The 22,453-nt window shown below is 43.7% G+C and overlaps 1 protein-coding gene and 1 long non-coding RNA gene across 2 annotated transcripts; both read left to right on the plus strand.

Annotated features, from left to right (window-relative positions):
• Nucleotides 1-9,518: 9,518 nt before the first annotated feature.
• On the plus strand, nucleotides 9,519-11,642 carry LOC131888338 (rab GDP dissociation inhibitor beta-like). Its single transcript, XM_059237177.1, has 2 exons — nucleotides 9,519-9,711; nucleotides 9,937-11,642. Exon 2 carries the CDS (start codon nucleotides 10,050-10,052, stop codon nucleotides 11,376-11,378), a length of 1,329 nt encoding a protein of 442 aa, XP_059093160.1. The 5' UTR covers nucleotides 9,519-9,711; nucleotides 9,937-10,049; the 3' UTR covers nucleotides 11,379-11,642.
• Nucleotides 11,643-15,015: 3,373 nt separating this feature from the next.
• Nucleotides 15,016-18,206, plus strand: LOC131888435 (uncharacterized). The gene is made up of 2 exons (XR_009374106.1): nucleotides 15,016-17,348; nucleotides 17,973-18,206. It is a non-coding gene; the product is annotated as an uncharacterized LOC131888435 (long non-coding RNA).
• The last annotated feature ends 4,247 nt before the right edge of the window (nucleotides 18,207-22,453 follow it).

Consider the following 22,453-nt stretch of genomic DNA (forward strand, 5'->3'; position numbering starts at 1 on the left):
GTGCCAAAAAATTGAAGGAACGCGTAAGATATGGAAGCACTGACTTAGGTACGGACAGGCACGGAGTACTTCAGTCATGGACCGGATGCTTGAACAAAGTTTGAACGTCTTCTAACGAGGTTTTGAATAGCTATACATTGCCTGCTAACCAGATGCATTACCGGTGTGAGAGTGCTCAGTGAATTCCATATTCATGTTCAAGCACTTGATTAGGGGCGGGGGTAATGCATGGAAACCGCACTTTAAACCTCTATGGTCACCACAATTGACCCTAAAGCCTGGGTTGGGACAAAGCTCCTGAATGCTTCTAAAAACGTAAAGTATCATGATACCTTTTGTACCTTCTCTGAATCCTGTGCAATCCCAACCTTTCTAGCCTCTCCCAATACGAGAGCTCTCTCATTCCTGTGATGTTCCTAGTGAAACATCTTTTTGGATTTGTTCGACCTTTTCCAAACCTGTTGAACTAATTGGAGCCCAAGTGAGTGAAGCATATTCAAGAACAATCGACTTGTACGGAGTTAGCATCGTGATGCTTTTTCTGGACTTAAACGTGCGATATATCCAACCACATGTTTGAAAAGCTTTACCAACTTTCAACTGGATTTGCTCACCAAACTTTCCATTATCTTGGAGGACTACACCTAAACACTTCATGGATGAGACCTGCTGAATACCCTCACCTTCATCATCTAATAGTGAAATGTCTAATGGCACCAACCCAAAGGTCATTGAGCGGAATTTCATTCCATTCAATGCCATGTTACTCGCAACAACCCAAGAATAGATTTGCGATACTGACATTACTACTACCTACCTTCTGAAGCTGAGCAAGAAAGATAATGAGAAGGAGATGACCCAAAATGAAGCTGTGAGGAACACCCAACTTGACATCATGTATGTCACTTAGGGATACCTCAACCTCAACCAATTGCTTCCAACCATAAATGAAACTTCTGAACCAATTGTGAACCTTGCCTTGGATCCCCATGTCTTGGAGCCTGTTAACTAAAAGGCCATGATCTACCTTGTCAAAGGCCTTGGCAAACTCAAGATAAACTACGTCAACTGATTCATGGCTCTCTAGTCCCTCAATAATCTGCTTGAACTTTATGATCTTCTCGAGCACTTTTGCAATATTCCAGGTGAGAGAAATTGGCCTATAGTTGCCGGGAACGTTTTATCTCCCCCTTTGAAAATTGGAACAACAAGAGCTAGCTTCAGAAAAGAGGAAAACTTGCCCTGATACAAGGACGACGTCATCACTGGACAGAGACACTAGGGTGGGGAAAACGTAACTTTATCAAGATGAACAGAATGCATCTGCCTTNGTAATCCCCAGAACTATTGAAATGAAAGTTTATAATTTGTCTATTTATTACCTTTCAATCTTTTTATGATATTTGGTCTACCAACGAATTTGGGTTGGCAGATCGAGCTAGTCCTTGAATGTAGGGTTGATCTGGAATGCTACTCGAAAAATTGTCAAAGTCTGACTTGAAAGATGCTACCCAATCAACAAGGCCTACGTATTCCCTACGAATATTAGAGGGAAGCAAATTGAACAATGAAGGAGCCCGAGAAAGAAGAGAAGTGGACTTCAGTGTTCAAACTAGTCTGGATTCTCGAGGCCTTGATCTACTTTATCAAAGGCTTTGGCAAAATCAAGATAGACGACATCAACTGACGGTTGCCTTTCCAGTCCCTCAATGACCTGCTCTAAATGCTCAATCAGTTGGGTAACCGTGCTAAAATGCGCTCGGAACCCGCACTGGCTAGGAGGAAGGCCTTCATTGACTTCAAGAAGTTCAACAAGTTTAAACTTCATGATCCTTCGCAATATTTGAGGTGAGAGAAATTAGCCTATAGCTAATGGGGAGCAACTTAGCTCACGTTGTTCCAATATTTAAAGGGGGAGATAACTTTAGCGAAGAGGGAAACTTGCCCTGATCCAAGATGCAACGCATCAAGTACAAGAAAACAGGAGCAAGAACCAGTGAGCATCTCATCAGAAACTGAGGTGTCATGCCATCAGGACCAGGAGAGCTCGAAAGCCTCAAGTCCCTGATGGCCTCTAATGCATCTTGATCTGTGACTACCAGATCATCTAAACGCTTAACTTGACTGACCTTGTCAATCTCAACAGACTCATCTTCAGAGCAATGAGCTGTTGCTTCTGAACTCGAACGTCCAACTTTTTTTGGAGACTACCCACAATTACTGGATTCGAAGCGGTCTTCAGCCTTTTTGCCAGTTTACAACTCTTTTTGAACAAAGTCTTCCTATATTTTGGAATTTTTGTCCGTGTACCACACTCTCGGAACACATTCAGAGATTGCGAAACTAGAGCAAACTTCCTTAAAAACTGAAACAAATTTATCAATGGCTGCATCTATGGACGATTCCTGTTCCAGAATTAAAACCAGGTCCAGTTCTTCAAATCTTTCTATAATCAACGGCTTTTGACCGGTTTTACTCTAAAGCACGCCGGGTTTTGAGTTATGGTCGACCCTATCTCAAGAACATGATGATCTCACAAATTACTCGGTGTCAGATGGACATACTGTATCAGGTCAGGGTCATTGGAAAAAAACAAGTCGAGAACGCTATTCTCTCTAGTGGCTACACCAACATGCTGGGAGAGATTGCGCAAGATCGCAAACTCCTCCAGCTTTTCAAATGACTGATACCTCTTCAATGCTAGCAGGAAAATTGAAGTCCCTTACAAGAAAACCTTTGAGCAAACTGATTGGTCCAACTCATTTCCAGTTAATTTGAGAGTTGACAAAAACAAGCTTACTGAACAAAAGGGGAGGCTATATATTGTCACAATGGATAGATCAAGACCTTGGAGATGACATTCTCTATCACATCTGTCTAAATTTAAACCAACCATGGCTAACTCCGTTCAGGGATATGAAAAAAACCTGCCTATCTAAAGCTAGTTACTTAAGAACCTTGATCTTTGTACTGCCTTTTTTGTAAATAAGACAAGGTATATTCAGGCTAAGCCCTCTTACGGGCTGATTGTCCTTCTATAGCCTAGAGCTATCAAATCTTTGACTAGGCCTTCTAACCTTAGAAAATCCTGCTTTTGGACAAATTTCATCTGAGGTGGAGGATGAGAGAACCTTTGAGGCGAGGTTAAAAGAGGGGGAGAAGGAACTCTGGCCGCAAAAAAAATCGTTGGTCTCATGATGACCAGAGAGTGGATTAGGACTACAAAGTTTGGGCAGAAGAGAGGTTTCAGGAATTGAGGGTGAGGTGGGAGGGGAGGGAAGGGAACAATGGGAGGGAAAGAGGGAAGGGAAATGGAAAGGGGTGAGCTATGTCTGTTGAGAGACTTGACAATGAGGTTGAGACAACTGCTGTCTATTACTCCTTGTGCCCCTGAGATGAGCCTCCATGCATTTGAAATTGAGGCATAACTTGTGCCTCAATGATTTCATGCACATAAACAAGTGGAAATGGCTACACCCCTGTGTGGAACATCCCTTCTCATTGAACTTGAGAAGACCAAACTCTCTCAGTTTGGGACACCATTCTGAGTGAGCCAATTTGCACCCTTTCCGAGCCTTTTTGCATCTCTGTTGTTAATGGACATTGCAAATTTCAATAGCATTTACGACTATGCTCTCTATGACCTATATGATCTCTTTGACTGAAGGGGCGTTTCTATCACATCAAGAGTGTCAGTGCCTGTGTTCTTTTTGCCTACACTTGACTGGTTCATCCCACAGACAAGAAGTGGCTGGGTGTGACCAACCCAAGCTATTGAGGCTTCCATAATGAAAGGCTTATTAATGGAGATCCAAAACCAGCTCAAGACAGTTCCTGGTCTCTTCAAAAATTCCTTACAACAAAGCTTCCATGTTTATCGAAAGCAAGGCTATTTGAGGGATCCTAATCAAAAATACTGGGAACCTGAACAAGAATATGGAACACATTCAGAGATTGCTAGAGTAGAACAGACGTCCTCAAAAACAAGAATCAGTTTGTCCAAGGCCACATCTATGGACGATGCCTTTTTCAGCATTGAAATAAGATCAAGCTCCCCTAAGCTTTTCTGTAATCAACAGCCAATGTTCAGCTTTGAACATAAACTTAGCCAGACTGACCTTTTAGGCTGGTCTCACTCTAGAGCACGCCAGCTTTTGAGTAATGGTCGACCCTATCTCAAAAACATAAAGATAGGACAGATTGCTAGGTGTCACATGGACATGCTGGATCAGATCAGGGTCATTGGAAAAAAACAAGTCGAGAACACTATTCTCTCTAGTGGCTACACCAACATGCTGGGAGAGATTGCGCAAGATCGCAAACTCCTCCAGCATTTCAAATGACTGATACCTCTTCAATGCTAGCAGGAAAATTGAAGTCCCTTACAAGAAAACCTTTGAGCAAACTGATTGGTCCAACTCATTTCCAGCTAATTTGAGAGTTGACAAAAACAAGCCTACTGAACAAAAGGGGGGCCTATATATCGTCACAATGGATAGATCAAGACCTTGGAGATGACAAACCAAGGCCTCTACTTCTCCATAAGACATTTTTACATAACTTATGTGCAAGTCATTTCTAACATATAGACATATACCCCCATGCGGGAAAATGGGCTTGTCAGGGCATTCTCTATCACATCGGTCTAAATTTAAACCAACCATGGCTAGCTCCGTTCAGGGAAATGAAAAAAACCTGCCTATCTAAAGCTAGTTCCTTAAGAACCTTGATCTTTGTACTACCTTTTTTGTAAATAAGACAAGGTATATTCAGGCTAAGCCCTCTTACGGGCTGATTGTCCTTCTATGGCCTAGAGCTATCAAATCTTTGACTAGGCCTTCTAACCTTAGAAAATCCTGCTTTTGGACAAATTTCATCTGAGGTGGAGGATGAGAGAACCTTTGAGGCGAGGTTAAAAGAGGGGGAGAAGGAACTCTGGCCGCAAAAAAATCGTTGGTCTCATGATGACCAGAGAGTGGATTAGGACTACAAAGTTTGGGCAGAAGAGAGGTTTCAGGAATTGAGGGTGAGGTGGGAGGGGAGGGAAGGGAACAATGGGAGGGAAAGAGGGAAGGGAAATGGAAAGGGGTGAGCTATGTCTGTTGAGAGACTTGACAATGAGGTTGAGACAACTGCTGTCTATTTCTCCTTGTGCCCCTGAGATGAGCCTCCATGCATTTGAAATTGAGGCATAACTTGTGCCTCAATGATTTCATGCACATAAACAAGTGGAAATGGCTACACCCCTGTGTGGAACATCCCTTCTCATTGAACTTGAGAAGACCAAACTCTCTCAGTTTGGGACACCATTCTGAGTGAGCCAATTTGCACCCTTTCCCAGCCTTTTTGCATCTCTGTTGTTTATGGACATTGCAAATTTCAATAGCATTTACAACTATGCTCTCTATGACCTATATGATCGCTTTGACTGCAGGGGCGTTTCTATCACATCAAGAGTGTCAGTGCCTGTGTTCTTTTTGCCTACACTTGACTGGTTCATCCCACAGTCAAGAAGTGGCTGGGTGTGACCAACCCAAGCTATTGAGGCTTCCATAATGAAAGGCTTATTAATGGAGATCCAAAACCAGCTCAAGACAGTTCCTGGTCTCTTCANTCAACTACTGGGTGAGCCTGTTCTTCAAGCAGCACCCTCGTTTCATTGACCCAAGCAACTAATGCCTCTATAATACACGGCTTATTGACTACGGAAGGATCCTTCCTTGCTAAAACCAAGTCCAAACATTGTCTAGCCTCTTTGCTGACTTTTCAAAATATAGCTTCCATCATGAATGCAGGAGGAACTATGTATCTAGGAGCAGCAAAATCAAGAGACAAAGAAAAAGAAAAGATTTAAAAGGCTATGCAATCTTGTCCTGAGACACCGGCCAACGGAGCAAAATAGGAATGAACTACTTCACCTCAAACTAAACATACAAATCTAAGATGGAGATAACGAACAAGAAGTAAGGGACAGAAAAGCAAGGAATCAAGAACATATGTACGTAAGCAAGGAAAACAAGACAAAAACATAGAAAGAAACTCAACAAACTGATATAACACAAAATGAAATCAATACACCAATGAACAATAAATTCTAACCGTCAGGGTCCAATACCATCAAACTAAGGAACTACACATAACGATTTGGGACTAGAAATACTACACTACAAATCAGAGAAAACCTGCTAAAGCTAAACATAAATGAGCAATAAACTTACTAGGTTTTTAAATAATTACATCTTACCAAATACCCGTGAAAACCAAACCTAATTGAGTGAATGAATGGCAATTCCCATTCATTCACCCACACGCAAACACTACGAACACTACACGTGCACAGCAGCCTAGATACCATGGTCAGAGACGCGCTAGGTTTGACAAGTGGCTCCACTTCATTAAAGTAATGGTGCGTCTACACGAGAAACATTCTGTCACAAAGTTTGCCTAACAATTTCGGAAATGTTTGGTATTTGACAAACAGTTCATCTCTGAGCCGTCTACACGTGAAACTACCCGATCAAAACGGTTTGACAAATTTTTTGATTCAGATTTCTAATCAGACGAACTTGCAAGTGATTGTATCATTTCTCAATGGGTCTTTAATTCAATATTTATGTTATGCACGGTCAAAAGTCAAGACGATTAGTATAATGAACATAGAAAAACTGAGGGATTAAATTTGAAAAAACACTGATGGGCACTATCTTGGTGAGAATGTTTTGCTTTCCAAAAAGGTCCNTTGAGAAAAAAATTGAGTCTAGGTTCAGATTGACCTTTAAAACTATCTTTCCAATCCCTATTGACGAAGCTGAGTATTAGGTCTATGGGCAAATTCCCTTAGTATGTTAAGCGTTAAAACAACTTTGCAGAGTTTTAAGTACTTTCAGTGAAGAGACAAGGGTGCTCTTTCAAGAGAAAGGAGAGATTATTTGGACTTCAAAAATCCACGGTTTAGTGAGGAATAAACTTGGAGGTTTAGTTATTTCCATTCTTTTCATACCACCGACAGTAAAAAAAAGCGAAATGGGCCGTTTTGCCGGGTTGCAGCTGCTCAGACAAGTTTGGGCCGAAACGAGTTTATTACATTTGTTAGCAAGGCTTACTGGGTACCGTATTGGTAGAGAATCCGCTTTCCAATTTGCGAATCCTGGTTTGATCCAAGGCTTACCAAGTCCAAGCTTCTTTGCGGCATTTAAATTACAGCATGAGTTCCTACTTCAACAGCTTAAATGGGCGAACGTGCGGTCATTCCGGAGGATGAGGTAATAATTGATGTTTAAACGGGAATACTCCTCAATTGGGGCACCCAAAATCAGATGACAGGCTGAGCAAGAGAGCTGCCATCTGACTTCGTAACAAACTTAGCAATACTATCACGGATCTCTATCATGGATATCATGATTAAGAATCACTACAGAGACACCATGGTATAAATCTGGTTCAAAATATTTTTAATTACTTACTCGCAAGTCCAATCTCTGCATTTCAAGTTTCAAATCATTAAATCAATGGAACTGATTATGCTCCTTGCGTACTGTCTGAGTGGGCAAAGCTCTGCTCAACCCAGCAAAAAGCTCCGTCGATTTAACAAAGATTTGAAAAAAAAATTGATATCTGCAGATATCTGTGCCTTACGCCTTCAATCCAGTATGATCAAGGATTGCAGTTTTAGAATACCTGAAACTGATACTCTAGATCAGAACATGAACTGCCGGAATATGGACGGGATGCTAGGGTCTAGAATTAACAGTTTGAAAGTGAGTGAACACATTTCTTTCAAGTAAGACTGGCCCCAGCCCATCATAATTAATTACAAGGGGAAGGGAAAAAAAGATTTACAGTTTTAGTCAAAACAGTTTGTTAAGTTATAAAAATCAGCGAAATTAAGTTACAAAATATGAAAATAAGTTTTAAACCGTAAAAACTTGTCCAAACTATAATTTTACTTTAAAAAAAACTATGTTTCCGACCCCTGCAATGAGTCAATTCAAGTTGCCTAAACCACGGACTTCTAGAGATATGGACTTCAAACGGAAGCAAAAAGATCCTATCTCCTAAACCGCTCATCTTATTCCAAATAAGCACTTGATACGACCATAAGATCTTGTTAAATAGATGAACTCAGCCAAGTTTGAGCCTAAACCTATGCTTAGGGAACTCAGGAGACACATTCAAAGTTATGTAGTAAATAAAATTTACTAAATAAAAAAAAACTAAATAAAATTTGAATTTTCGGCCTGCTGTTGGTCAGCTGCACAAGCTTTTGACAACATAACTTTGAAACGGTGGACTTTCCATGTAAATGATAAAAAATTGACCTACCGTTAATTGAAGACATCTACGTTTCATATTTTATTACTTTAATTCGAAAAGTGGCTCAGAGTGGCTATGACAAGAGCAGGCCAATTTGCTGGGAAGCTTGTTCGCAGTCCATATTTATAGAAGGCCGTGCCTAAACAAACGTAGCAGGGAGACAAGGGCGGCCAATATTGGTATTCTGGATATGCTTGAGTATTTAGAATAGATAAATCTGCTTTTGAGAGCAGTTCGCAAGCCCGCGCCGGTAAGTAAGCAGCTTTGAAATTTATCTCATGTACTATTTGTACTTGAGTAACATAGCCTCCCTGCCCACAGAGCTAACCATCTTGGTCACCTTCATTAGCCGATGAATCGTCAGCTGTCACTAGTTACTGAATCTGGGATCGTCATCGGCCTCTACATCCCAAGGAATTTGGCTCAAGCGGGGCAGGCCGTGACAAAGCTTATGAAGAGGCGTGTTGGTTCAATACGACGTCGAACCAGGGCAGAGTTGGCTTTGGGCATCAGGCAGACTTGAATTAGTCCAAGGGCCGGTGTCTAGGTTGTTAAAGCATAGAAGAAGAAACATAGAAGAGTAAAAATCGAGTTCGTTATGGTTTTATATTTCAACTGAATCGGGAACTAGAACAGCGCACCTCCAGCCGATTGAAAGCCTCTACAATCAGAAACCATGCCCTATCAGCCGTTCAGCTGCCACCCATTCGCTCTGAAATTGAGTCCACCTGGCTAGCTCGCATCGCACTCTCTAAGTTTTGCTTCCTCTATGGTCAGACCTCTATCCCCCTTAAGCCAGTCCATTTGTGGTAGTAGTCGAATTAGCAGCAATACTAGTAGTAGTAGTAGTAGTAGTAGCAGCAGCAGCAGTAGGAGTAGGAGTAGGAGTAGCATTCCCAGGAGGAAGGTGGAAGGAATCACGGGGAGCAAGCAAGGAGGGCAGACAGGCAGAGACGCTCTAAGTGCATGAGTGCTCCTGTGGGCTGTGGCTGTTGGTCTCAAGGAGGGAAAGATGAAGGAGGGAGGGAGTTTCGAGCGAGCGAGCGAGCCACTCACCCTGCCACCCAGCCAGCCGGGGAGTAGCCCAGCCGGTAAGGCAGCCAGCTTTGGCGTGAACGTCTGTACGGTCTGTAGGTACGTGTATAAGGGTGCTGGAGGCTAGGTGCCTGCCTGGGAGTGTGGTTCCAGTCAGTCCGTGCCAAATTGTTCAATCCAGCAGCCGCCGGTAGCTCGACCGTCATTCCTCTCTTGGAGACGACCGCATTCTGTGTGAGGTACGGTTCAATTGAAACCATCCTGCTCGTTCTGCTCATCCTCCATCTCCGCCACCTCCGCCACCTCCGCCACCTTCTCCCGTCTTGCTGGCCCCGAAGAGGTCGTCCATCGACTCAGGAAAGGGTAAGTAGTATGCCAGAAAGGCCCATTCGAAGTGAGTGATCGAGGCTTGGGATCAATCTGGGATTGAATTCGTGGGATTTGAGTGCGGCTCTCCCCTCTCACTCGGCAACAACCCTCATGGCAGCGAGTTTCAAGGGCCAGTAGATTGGCTTCCTTCGCGTGATTCCGCTTGAATCCACTTGCAGCTGGCCGATTCTGACGTGGCCTTTGTTTTTATCCCCACAGATCGACTTGGTTTGAAAAGAGCCGCACGTGTGCTTGAGCAGTGAGTGGCTTGATCTGATTGGATCGACGACCATCGCCTTAGTCTACTCGCCGTTGCTCCCGTTGCTTCCGTCATGGATGAAGACTATGATTGTATCGTGTTGGGCACTGGCCTGACCGAGTGCATCATGAGCGGCATGCTCTCCGTGTCCGGCAAGAAGGTTCTGCACATGGATCGAAACAAGTACTACGGGGGCGAGTCGGCCTCGCTCACCCCACTCGAGGAGTTGTTCACCAAGTTCGGCGTGCCTACTCCGGATGACACGTTTGGTCGAGGCCGCGATTGGAATGTGGATCTCATTCCCAAGTTTATCATGGCCAACGGTCAACTGGTAAAGCTGCTCATTCACACGGGGGTCACCCGTTACTTGGAGTTCAAGTCCATTGAAGGGAGTTATGTTATGGGGAAATCGGGAAAAATCTGCAAGGTCCCCGCCGATGAGCGCGAAGCCCTCTCTTCGGACCTCATGGGGCTCTTTGAGAAGCGAAGATTCAAGAACTTCCTCGTGTTTGTTCAAGACTTTGATCCTAAAGATCCAAAAACATGGAAGGATGTGGACCCACAGAAATGCACTATGGATGAGGTTTACAAGAAGTTTGGTCTTGACCCGAATACGGCCGATTTTGTTGGTCATGCTTTGGCTCTCTACCGTGACGATGATTACCGTCAAAAGCCTTGCCAGGAAGCCCTCGACCGGATCAAGCTCTATAGCGACTCTTTGGCCAGGTACGGAAAGTCCCCTTACCTATATCCCCTGTACGGGTTGGGTGAATTGCCGCAGGGCTTTGCCAGGTTGAGTGCCATCTATGGAGGCACGTACATGTTGGACAAGCCCATCGATGAGATCGTCATGGAGGGCGGCAAGGTGGTAGGGGTCCGGTCTGGCGATCAAATAGCCAAATGTAAGCAAGTTTTTTGCGATCCTTCTTACGCCCCCACCCAAGTACGTAAGGTGGGCCAAGTGATTCGTTGCATTTGCTTGTTGGATCATCCTTTGCCCAACACTAAGGATGCCCTGTCCACTCAGATCATTATTCCGCAAAAGCAAGTCAACCGGCAGTCCGATATCTATGTTACCATGGTATCGTACACCCATCAAGTAGCCAGCAAAGGCTGGTTCATTGCTATGATTTCAACAAATGTGGAAACTGATAATCCTGAGCAGGAGATCCAACCAGGCCTGAACTTGTTAGGCCCCATCAAGCAGAAGTTCATACAACTGAGTGATGTGTATGAACCGCAAAACGATGGCACCGACAACCAATTGTTCATCTCCAAGTCATATGACGCCACGTCACATTTTCAAACCACTTGTGTCGATGTCTTGGATATTTTCAAACGAGCTACGGGCGAGGAATTTGATTTTACCAACGTCAAACACAATCTCGAGGACCAAGAGTAGACGAAAATGATCATGAGCTCCTCCACCTACCGTGGAAATGGATCAGTCCGACGTTTCACTCGCAATTGATTTTTTGATTGATGGATGAGTTTAGTCCTGCATTCCATGTTTTTTTATAATAATATATTTTAAGGGTCTGTCCTCAAGAAATATTTGCACATCCCTCATTTGATTGGCTCATCACCTGCTTACACCCTAAAGTTGAATTCAAAATATTGTTCTTATGTTTACTTTCTTCAATAAATGGATCTTATACCTTGGGGCCCTCATGCTTTAAGTCAGTTCATTCCACAGGTTATGATTGTGAGCTACTTGGTTCGGTTTGTGAGCTCAATGGAAGAGTGTTTGCCTTGAAATTGCTGATTCCAAATCCTTCGTTATCAACCTGGGTGAATATCTATTAAATAGCCATGTAATTCGCCCAGGCATTTAGGGTCTAGGGAAGGCTAAGAGGTTGGTGGCTCATTGTGGGTTGAGCTGGCTGGAGTTTTCGGATAACTGGTTGGGCTTGCAAAAAAGCTTCAGCTTTGGGGCCGAGCCGGGTTGGTAGGGTACAAATTTCGGGCTAGGTCCGAGATGAGCAATTTCCAGGCTACCCTAGAGCTGGATTTTCGATGATCAGCTTACCCCTCTCGTCTCATCAGTGAGACGACTGCCACAGTGGTTCAAAAGCCTTTTTGAATTCCAACAAATCCAAGCAAATCTTGTTAACTATTAGCCATATGAGCGCCAAATTTGAGCCAGAATTCAATAAATCAATCACGTTTAAATTACTTCTTATGGTTTTTGCAAGGAAGAAGATTGTTAAGATGTGGATATGCGCATTTCTTTCAATACTTGAGAAGGTTTTTTAACCACCGTGATGAGACGAGAGGAGAGGAGACGACCGTATCCCTTAATCCAGCTTGGATCATGGAGTCCGCCGTAATCTGACGGTCGCCCTGCTTAGATGAACCATCAGATCAAACCTAGAGCAAACTATATACTAGCCTTTTCCTCGTTTTCAATTCGAGTCAACCTCGTGAGCCCACCCGAATTCAGATCGTCCTTGGCACCTTCCCTGAATCAAAAATAAACCGGTTTGTGATCAATTCCCTGGAGACCATCCATTGTACTGTTTTTCTAACCGAGTGGTTGGTCGTCCGACCTACAGTGTCTAGAAATCTATGCCTGAATCCATCCTTGGAGGCACTTGAAAAGGCAGATCTTTTCAATTTGAAGGCTCTCATAAATGGCGCTTAAAACTGGAAGCGCTTGAAAATTTTACTCTCGTCTTAAATTTCTGAGCTATTTATAATACACTTTTCATTGTCTAATAAAGATAAAAATCCAATCGTAGATAGCCACCTCTTCTGCAATCTTCTTGACGTTTGCCAGGCCTTTCAAAGCGTCATCTCCCCGGCGGTTATGCTCGTCACCCGCCGAAATAAGGCCTATGGCGTTGCGTAAGAAGCGCTTGCTCCCCCACAGTGTCACAAAGGTGGTCAAGGCCTTGCTTTCATCACTTAAGGAGACCTGCCAATAGCCGTGTCTGGCGTCCAAGGTGGTGAAAACTCATTCCAGGAGGAATGGACACGACTTCCTCCCGTGGAATCTTGGTCTGATAACCAGGGCGCTTGACGTATCGATTCAACGACGTAAAATCAACTGTGATCCTAGGCTCGTCCGAGTTCTTTTTGGGTACCACTACCATAGGGTGAGACCACTCTGGGGTTTCGTTGGGGGGAACATCTTCAATAATGCTCTTCATTTCCATAGACTCAAGCTGAGATGGAAGTTTCTCTTGCTGATGGAATGGAACCTTGTAGGCCTTGTACCACCTAACAGGAACCGCCTCCGGAACAAGTTCAATCTTCATTGGCGGCCCTTTCATTGCCCGAAGAGGCCCATCCTCATTGAAGACGTCTTGAAATTCTTGAATCAGCGTCTCCTTCTTTGACAAATTGGCAGTGGTTGTCATTTTTTTTTTGTCACCAATTCTGAGGACTCAGCCTTGGATGAGCCCTCCAAGGACAAGAATGAAATTGATGTCGGCCACCCCGGTGGAATCAACCCTAATGCCTTACAACCCCAGCGGCTGAGAAGACGTGCATTGCATTGACATTGTATCACAACCAGCACCCGTATCAGACAGACACCAAACACTTTTTGCAAAGCACCTACCATGGGTCATGTCAAGGGGAGCAGACCCTTGGCTCAATTAATGCGACGTACAAAGATACTGTTTTGCCTTTGGAACACTCAGGGGCCTTCTTACACATCGCTTGGTATTGACCTCTTGAACCGCAAGAATGGTAGGTGAAATTCTTGGTACCAAACTTGCCACTGACATGCTCATATCCACAGTTTGGACAAGTTTTAGGCTCGCCCTTCTTGACCTTGTATTCATTGCGTGTCTTTTCAGGATTTTTTTTTAACCCGTCCCCTTGCGATAAGTTGAACAGCTCATAGCATTGATCTTTGTCTTGGAAAGTCCAGTGTCTGCAAGGAGACTTGCCTCATGACCCCGGCAGACCTCAAAGACCTTGATCTTTGTCTTGGAAAGTCCANTCCAGTGTCTGCAAGGAGACTTGCCTCATGACCCCGGCAGACCTCAAAGACCTTGATCTTTGTCTTGGAAAGTCCAGTGTCTGCAAGGAGACTTGACTCATGACCCCGGCAAACCTCCAAGACCTTGCTCATGGCGAGCTGGTCCAGAGGCGTTTCAATACATCTTACCTCATTGAGGAATCACGGAGGCTGGCAATCACCTGATCTCTGAGACGCTCCTCACAATGCTCCAATGCCTTGCCGCACAAATGGTTGCACCCACAACTGGGATCCAATACCCTCAAAGCCGTGCAATAAGAGTCGACGTTTTCCCCCGACTCTTGCTCACAGTGGATGAACTCCCTTCGGTCTAAGAGAACATGCCTCTACCTTTGAAGATAGGCCTCCAATGCATCTATAATCGTTGGAAGGTCTGCATCCCTTGGGATTTCGATTGTTCCTTCCATCGACATCTTCGTCCATTCCTCATTCAGAGAGAATCTTAAAATGGCATGCCAAGCTGCCAAATCACACTCAAAATCCGTACAAGTTGCTGCCGAAAAATCTTCAAACTGCATCTTCCAATCCCGAAAATATTCTAGCTTCATGCCCATGGGGCTCTTTAGGGCACGTCTGTCCTTTTTGCCACATTCCGAGGCACTGTATTATTGGGAAATGATGGCGATCCTGAGTTATGAGGGTCTGTGAGGAATGCTGTGTCCAAGGGACGACGGGTCACCTTCAGGACCTGGGCCATAAACTCCTGCATTTCCAGGCATTGCTCACAAATAGCTTCAATGAACAACCTTGCTAGATCTATGTCCGGTCAACTGGGACCTGTGGACATCTCCTGAGTGGCAAGCTCTGTCTTCAACCTTTCAATCTCCTGATCCTTCACGGCCATCCCGAGCTCCAAATCAGCCTATGTTGGTTTCGACATGATAAAATCCAGGAATCCAGGAAGGGAATGAAAACTTCGACAATGGCCGTCACTGCATCTACTGACTGTGCCACTGACTGAGTGTTTGAGGAACAGGTTTATTTGCCCGAGTAAGAGAGAAACAAAAATCCCATCCAACCAGACTTGTTACATGGCCATTGCCATGGCGACCCCCCTGAACGGGACTAGAGAAGGAGCAACATATCCTGTGCAAGTATTCTACAGTTTTTAAATGGAATACCAACCAGCCTTACACACAATACCTATCTCGATTGGACTTCCCCGGATATTCCCCGGCCCACGTCTTTTACAAGACGTGAGCTTCTAGCCCTCCAACACTCTTCCTCTTCCCAATCATCCCTTCCCTTCCGTCCTGACTCGTGAATTCTCCAAGCTCGCCCAGATCCTGAGCCAATGGAGAATTACTCTGCGCTCTGACACGGGCGTCCCAACACACACCTATTCCCTGGACGCCTCTGTACTTGACCACATTTCATATCAGAAAATATTCCATCTTCGGCCAGTTTCGTCTATCCATTGGCCGTTTCTGATCACCTCTCAATTTCAGTCACCTTCAAGATGCCCAGAAGTTTCCATCGTCTGGACGTGACTCGAAATGGGAGGTGTGTGGTCAATGTGCAGAAGTGCACCGCTCAACTTGAGGCCCTGGAGCTATCTATCAATACTGGGGTTGTGAGCAATCCAGCTGCAGTGGCCCAAGGCATTTCACAAGCATTTAAAGAGTCCTCCTGAGCGTAAAGGAGGAGAGGAGGACTCAACACCCCAGGGTTCAGCACCCACCATCGAGAGCTAAGGGGTCAAATGCTCCAAAAACTGCGTAGTGCCAAAACGAGCCAAACACTGCAGACTTGGGAGCAATATGCGATATCAAGAATTGCATATCACAAGTCTCTGAGGAGCACCACGTCAGCCCTGGGTTCCATAGGTTGGAAGTGGAAAACCTGCTCTCTTCATCTGCCTCGTCCCCTAATGGCGGGCTTGTACAAACGTGCCAAAAAGCCCGCCACCAACTTGGAGATTCCCATGAGTAAATTCCTCCTCCACTGTCAAGAACTGTTTGCATCAACATTGGAAACAGTAGTTGAGGAGGTCCAGGGCTGCCCAGAAGAACACCATCCCCTTTTGCAGCCCTTCACGGAACCCGAGATGGACGTGGCTTTCAAGAAGAGTAAAGCCCCCTCAACATCTGGGGTCTCTCCTTTCCAACTTTCACTTCTCCAGACCCAAACCCAGCCACTCCTCCAAGATCTTTTCAGCCTCGCCCTCCATTCTTCCCTCTTTCCACCAGCATGGATGGAGTCAGCCATCATCTTCATCCATAAGAAGGGGCCCAGGGACATTTCAAACAACCATCGGACCATCGCCCTGGAGAACCCCTTCTTGAAGATGATGTCCACCCTACTAGCTGCCTGCTTCTCCGGATTGGCCCAGGATAGGGATCTCCTTCCCTAGTTCCAATTCAGTTTCCAGAGAAGCCGCTCAACCACCACGGCAGCTACTCTCCTCTATGAATTTGTGCATCCCAACATCAGCAACAAGTGGAGAGTGTATGGATGCTTGGTTGATTTCTTCAAAGCATTTGACAGGGTGGACTGAACGCGGTTATTCCTCAAACTCAAACTATGGGGAGTTCCGCGTTCAATCCGTGTCCTGCTGTCCAACATCTATGCGGGACTCAGATGCTCCATTCGTTTTGGTGAGGATCTATCCCCCTGCTACTTCACTTCCGTTGGCCTTCCGCAGGGGGATCCACTATCGCCAATTCTTTTCAATCTTTATGTATCCGACCTGCCCGTAGCCCTCACCCACCAAGGCCCCACCATTAACCGTTTTATGGTACAATATCTTGCAATGATATGCAGACGACCTGGTTCTCTTGGCTAATTCAGCCGTGGAATTGCAAAATGCCATCAATGCACTCCACGGTTATTGCCAAGAGAACGGCCCTCAAATCAACACCATCAAGACGAAGGCCATGGTTTTCCATAAAGGTCGTCTGCCTCCCACCTCCTTCCTTATTAACAATAGTCCGATTGAAATCGTCAATAATTTTAGTTTGTCAGTTTCACATTCTCAACTCAACTCTCCTTCACCAATAATCTCAAATCATCAACAGTCAAAGCCAGGGCCAGGGTCGGATACATTTGCAATAGACTTCCTATCAAGAATCTTCTCCTTCCAATAGTTCTTCAACTCTTCCGGACCTACATCACTCCAATTTTCTTCTACGGTCTTCGCCTTTGGCTCCCAAACTCCGCTCAATCCGCCCTCAAATCCGATGCCACCTTCACAAAGTTCCTCAAACGATACCTGTGCGTGCCCCAATATGCAAACAATGCATGGACGCATTTCCTATGCGAAACCGAGCCCCTCGCCAATGGGCTGGCAAGGTTAGTGTCCAACAGTGTTGGGAACCTGACCTTTCCGGAGGTGATGTCCGGACACAAGTTGTCCTTTCCGGTCAAGGACTTGCTAACAAGGTAAGTTCTTGTCGCTTGAAAGAACACTTCATTTTGTCATTCATATACTATTGCTTGCTTTCAAATGTAAAGTTGAGATTGCTGACTCCAATAATGCGAGTGAGTCTTTGCTACAACCACTCGTTGGTCTCAGACCGATACAAAACCTGGTGCCGTAATTCTACCCATTTCTAGTTGACTTAGATATAGAGGACCATTTTATCTTTGCCGAAAAATTTCTTGTTTATTGTGCTACCACCAAAAGCTACCACCAAAAGCTACCACCAAAAGCACCGGGCAATAGACATGGCATTTTTCAACGATATTTGGATTAAAAGAAGCAGATCTGGCACTCCCTAAACCTTAATACCAATGGACATTTTAAGGGCAATTTGAGGAAATAAAAGCCAGTGTAATCGACCAGGGCATATCTTTCAATCACCGAAACAAAATCATAAAGAAATCAGGATTTTTAACAAGCACCACAACTTCCAATTGTCAAAGCCTTCGATTTTCTTCTTAATTTTGACTACATTGTGGAACAGAAGTCTCCAAGAGAAAGGTCATGGAGGAGAATTAACCCAGCGACCTCTCACATAAAAGAAAACTTCTGTAATCACTGCACCATATTTCCTCCCTTTTTAGGATGACTTCCAAAGACAAGATTCGAACTAACAACCTCTGTGGAACTGTGCCGCCTTGGATACAACAGACGCCTCAGCTATTATACATTAAGTAGAGAGCATATATATTCGGAGTTCTTTCTGAGCATACTAAACTTGGGCTGATATATCCTTTCAGAAAACATAAGTTATATATTGCTTGTAAGAGCTTGTCTTGGATAACAAAACCGTATATACATTAATGTTTATATTTCTATCTTTCTTTGTCCTAATCATTTTCCTAATGTTAAATCTCAACCTTTAGTATGGTCGTTATCCCTCGGTCAAAGGTGTAAACGACGTCATATACGGTGAAAATTCCACGCCTACAGAGATTGAAGAATTCTATTGTTGATACTAGAGGCCCTATAGTAGAAGAGTACGCGCATGAGATTTTTGGTCAATATCTTTACCTCCATTATCTACAAGTGGAGTATGCAAAGAAGTTGACCCAAAGGTCAATGAGCAGAATTTCATTCTGTTTAGGGCCATATTACTCTCAATTACCCAAGAGTAGATTCGATCTAAGTCCTTTGCTAGGCAAGTGGAATCTTGCCCATTCCTAACAGAAACTAACTTTGTATCGTCAGCATAAGAAGAGAGATTGGCAGTAAAACTAAGCTTTTGATGCGGGGCAACGAATGTTATAAAACAGAGGGGCCCTAAGATGGAGCCCTGGGGAACACCTGACTTGATATCATGTATGTCACTAAGGGATCCCTCGACCTTAACAATTTGCTTCCTATCCTGAATGAAACTTCTTATCCAATTGAGAACCTTGCCTTGGATCCCAACGTCATGAAGTCTATTCAACAAAAGGCCATGATCTACTTTATCAAAATCAAGATAGACAACATCAAGTAACTCGTGTAGTTCCAGCCCCTCAATGGCTTGCTCTAAATGCTCAATCAGTTGGGTAACCGTGCTGAAATGTACTCGCGTAGGTGGGTTATGACGTCTGTGTAGCTGACTTCTGGAGCCTTGAGGTTGGAGAGCCTTCGGCGAATTGCCCTTTGAGTTGGGTGGGCGAGGGCCAAGCAAAGGAGCCGTAGCCATTGTTGATTGGCGATGAGCTCCTCTTGGGTGGGTGGGGCATCGTGCCCGTAGAAAGTTTCACAATACGCCTCGAATGTGTCTGCCCAGGCGTCCAGGTACTCAAGGCGGTCGTTGTCATGGAATTCGACGTGATTGAAAGTAGAGGGCTGCGGAGCGCCTCTGCCCTGTGCAGGGTTCCTGTCATTGCCGGAATTGGGTCTTGCCCTTTCCATTCCTCATCCAGTTAGTCCTCGTCGCCAATGAAGAATTCGACTTTACGTAGTTTAGCAGCAATAGAACCTGGTATATTAAAACTAAGATAATTGACTCTACAAACACACATAAGATTGTAAATATGAATTTCTTTTACCCTGCATGACAGTGGTCTCATTCGTTGTTGTTCTGCACTGTTGATCTCGTTCGTCGTTGTTCTGCACTATCCCATTTTGTTTCTCTAATAATGTTAACCAATCGGTCGCTAATTGGTTGGAGTGTGAGCAGGAGTAGTGAAAGGTTCATCACGACCTTTTTGGCCGGTTTTACTCTAAAGCACGTCGGCTTTTGAGTTTTGGTTGACCTTATCTCAAGAACATGATGATCTGACAGATTACTAGGTGTCACATGGACATATTGTATCAGATCAGGGTCATTGGAAAAGACTAGAGGGCTTGTCAGAGAAAATTCACTCCAACCAAGCCACTTGAGACTTTGCTTTGAACACATTTTGGTAGTTGGGCAGCAGTGTGTTGGGCTGATTGACTTCTCTTGCGTTACTCAGTTTCAACTAAAGCAGATAAACGAGCCATCAACTCACTGGCTGCCTGAATTCGGAACTTGATTTTGAGAATCACGTAACAAAATGTGTTCAAAGCCGATCCCCATCACACACACCAGGCAGCCACGAGGGAGCCAAAAAATCTCAGAAATCTCGTGAGTGTCGTTTCTCTTACTAGCCCTCTAGAAAAGACCAAATCTAGAACGTTATTTGCTCAGGTGTCTACACCACCATGCTGAGAGAAATTGCGCAAGAACGCAAATTCTTCCAGCTTTTCGAACGACTGAGATGTCGATTTCAAAATGGGAATTTACCCATCGGGACTAGCCTCCTACTTTACGACGCTAGCCGGAGTCCCCTGCAAAGTCTCCTACAAAGAAAACTTTTGAGCAAACTTCCTTATCCAACTCATTTCCAGTGAATTGGAGAGCTGACATAAAAAAGCTTACCGAACAAAAGGGGATCTATATATTGTTACAATAGACAGATCAAGCCCTCAGATATGACAAACTAAGACCTCTACTTCTCTATTCGTCATTTGTACGTGACTAAGGTGCAAATCATTCCTAACATATAGGAATATGTGATTGTCAGGACGTACCCTATCACAATGAACTAAGTTGAAACCAACTGTGTTGAATTCTTCGTCTAAGACCTCTGGCCGAAGCCAGGTTTCTGTTATAGAGATGAATGAAATCTCTCTCTTAACGGCTAGTTCTGAGAGATATTTCATTTATTTCATATAATCTCTAGACCTAGCATAGCGCTAGGAAAAATGCGAATACTTGCTTCCATCAGCTGGTACATACATTTTGGTGTCTCGTGACTCATGCTTTTTCATTGGCCAGCGTGCCCGGAATCTGAGTGAGTTTGTCATTGGCTACATTCGTTGAAGACACACCAATTGTAGGGCGTTGCTACTGATCAGGCAGTCACCCTTCTCTTTTTTGTTGTACAGAGATCTGCTGACGCAAAATCCATTTTCCTCTGCTTAGGTCGGGTCAATGAGAGATCTAGTCGTTATATGATCTTTTATGTGATTGCAGCAATAGATTGTTCTTTGAACATGTTTGTTTTAAAATTTCGTCATGCTCATTGTACACGTTGCTTAAATTTAATAACTTGTCATGCATGTTGATCTGGTTCATTAAATAATTCTCCTTTAACTCCATTTAAAATTTCACTAAAATTCAAGGTAAATTCAGTTATTGTCAGTTAGAGGTTAACGAATTGAGGTATTTCTATCAAATATATTGTTCCAACTTGTTTCAAGTCAAGTTTCGATTGTTTGGTCCCACTTAATGTTACGTCTAAATTATGTGGTAAGACATGAAGTGCAATCAAGGAAAGGCTAATTACTGCCAAATAAGCAATTTATTTCAATCTACTGACTCAATTTGAGGTCCAGTTTATTCCACAAAAGCTTTAGTTAACTTGAGATGTTAGGCATCGTGATTGAGAGTGTTTTGTCACAGATGAGGATACTAGCTACTTTTAGATCCCACTTCAGATGATGTTTTTATTTTCTAATTACAAATCAAACAGTAAAAGATCACATCAACAAAACAGACACATTGTGTCAGATTTTATAATAATAACATCTTTATTGCAGCTATCGATCATGCTTTTACAAATCCTTACCGCAAAGTTAACAAAGCCCAGCAACACAATTGATTTCCATTTTTTGTCATATTTTAAGGGGCATGTTGCTTATCATGGTATGACTGGACTCTTTACCCATAAATTGCTGGATTCAAAGTGATTTTAAACCTGTCTTGCAATCCATCCTCCAGTTGATCATTTTTCCACAATGGTGTATGCCCTAATTAAATCAGATGTTTGTAAGCCACATTCCCAGATAAAACATCAAAAATGTATCTTGCAAACCAGAAACTAGTTGATCTATTTTTACTGGAAATGTTTAGGGTATAGTCTAGAGCTTGGCTGGTAAGAGACATGCAATTTGCACCAAGAGTGAGGTTTACAAATTTCATATTGATGTCCACTTTTTGTTTACACCACTATTTATCAAAATGAACTTTTAAGAGCTACATGACCTTCTTTGACGGACTTGAGCGTAAATGACAAAGGTTTATCTTCCCAAATCTCATGCATTAAGTGTGTTTATTACATTTATGGGTACTATCAAAATCAACAATATTATGAAGGTAAGCAGCAATGGCATAAACCCCTTATAAATGAAGCATTAGGAAATAAAGTCGAAGGCATTATATACTGAACCTAGACCAGCCTAAAAAAACAGTCACGCTTGCAAAAATCCATTAAGGACTCAGGTGATCTGTTTTTAGTCATTAACAAGCCAAATTATTGGGCCGAATTTGAGCAAGAATCTTGAATCTTTAAAAGAATCTTGACAGAGTTTCAATTCCCTGTCGTCGGTGTTTATTCTCATTTGTGAAACATTAAGCTTTTGCTTCTAATTTAGGTAGACCACAATTTTGCAATTCAATATACGAGTAAAAATGGCAAAGCTGCTCGTAAGGAGGTTGGATTCAAGCTGGATTCAAGACTCTTTGGATCAGGTCTCATCCTGGTTTTGGATTCAAAGCTTTGAGACTTTAGAGGCATCGTTCCCATCACTAACCTAGACTCAAGTCGAGAAAGCTGCTTGCAACAAATAGCACGCCTCCACA

The sequence above is a fragment of the Tigriopus californicus genome, chromosome 10, assembly GCF_007210705.1.
Source record: "Tigriopus californicus strain San Diego chromosome 10, Tcal_SD_v2.1, whole genome shotgun sequence".
Taxonomy (NCBI): domain Eukaryota; kingdom Metazoa; phylum Arthropoda; class Copepoda; order Harpacticoida; family Harpacticidae; genus Tigriopus; species Tigriopus californicus.

Excerpts from the sequence above, each read along its gene's own strand:
- LOC131888338 (XM_059237177.1), top strand. The coding sequence starts at position 10,050 with ATGGATGAAGACTATGATTGTATCGTGTTGGGCACTGGCCTGACCGAG.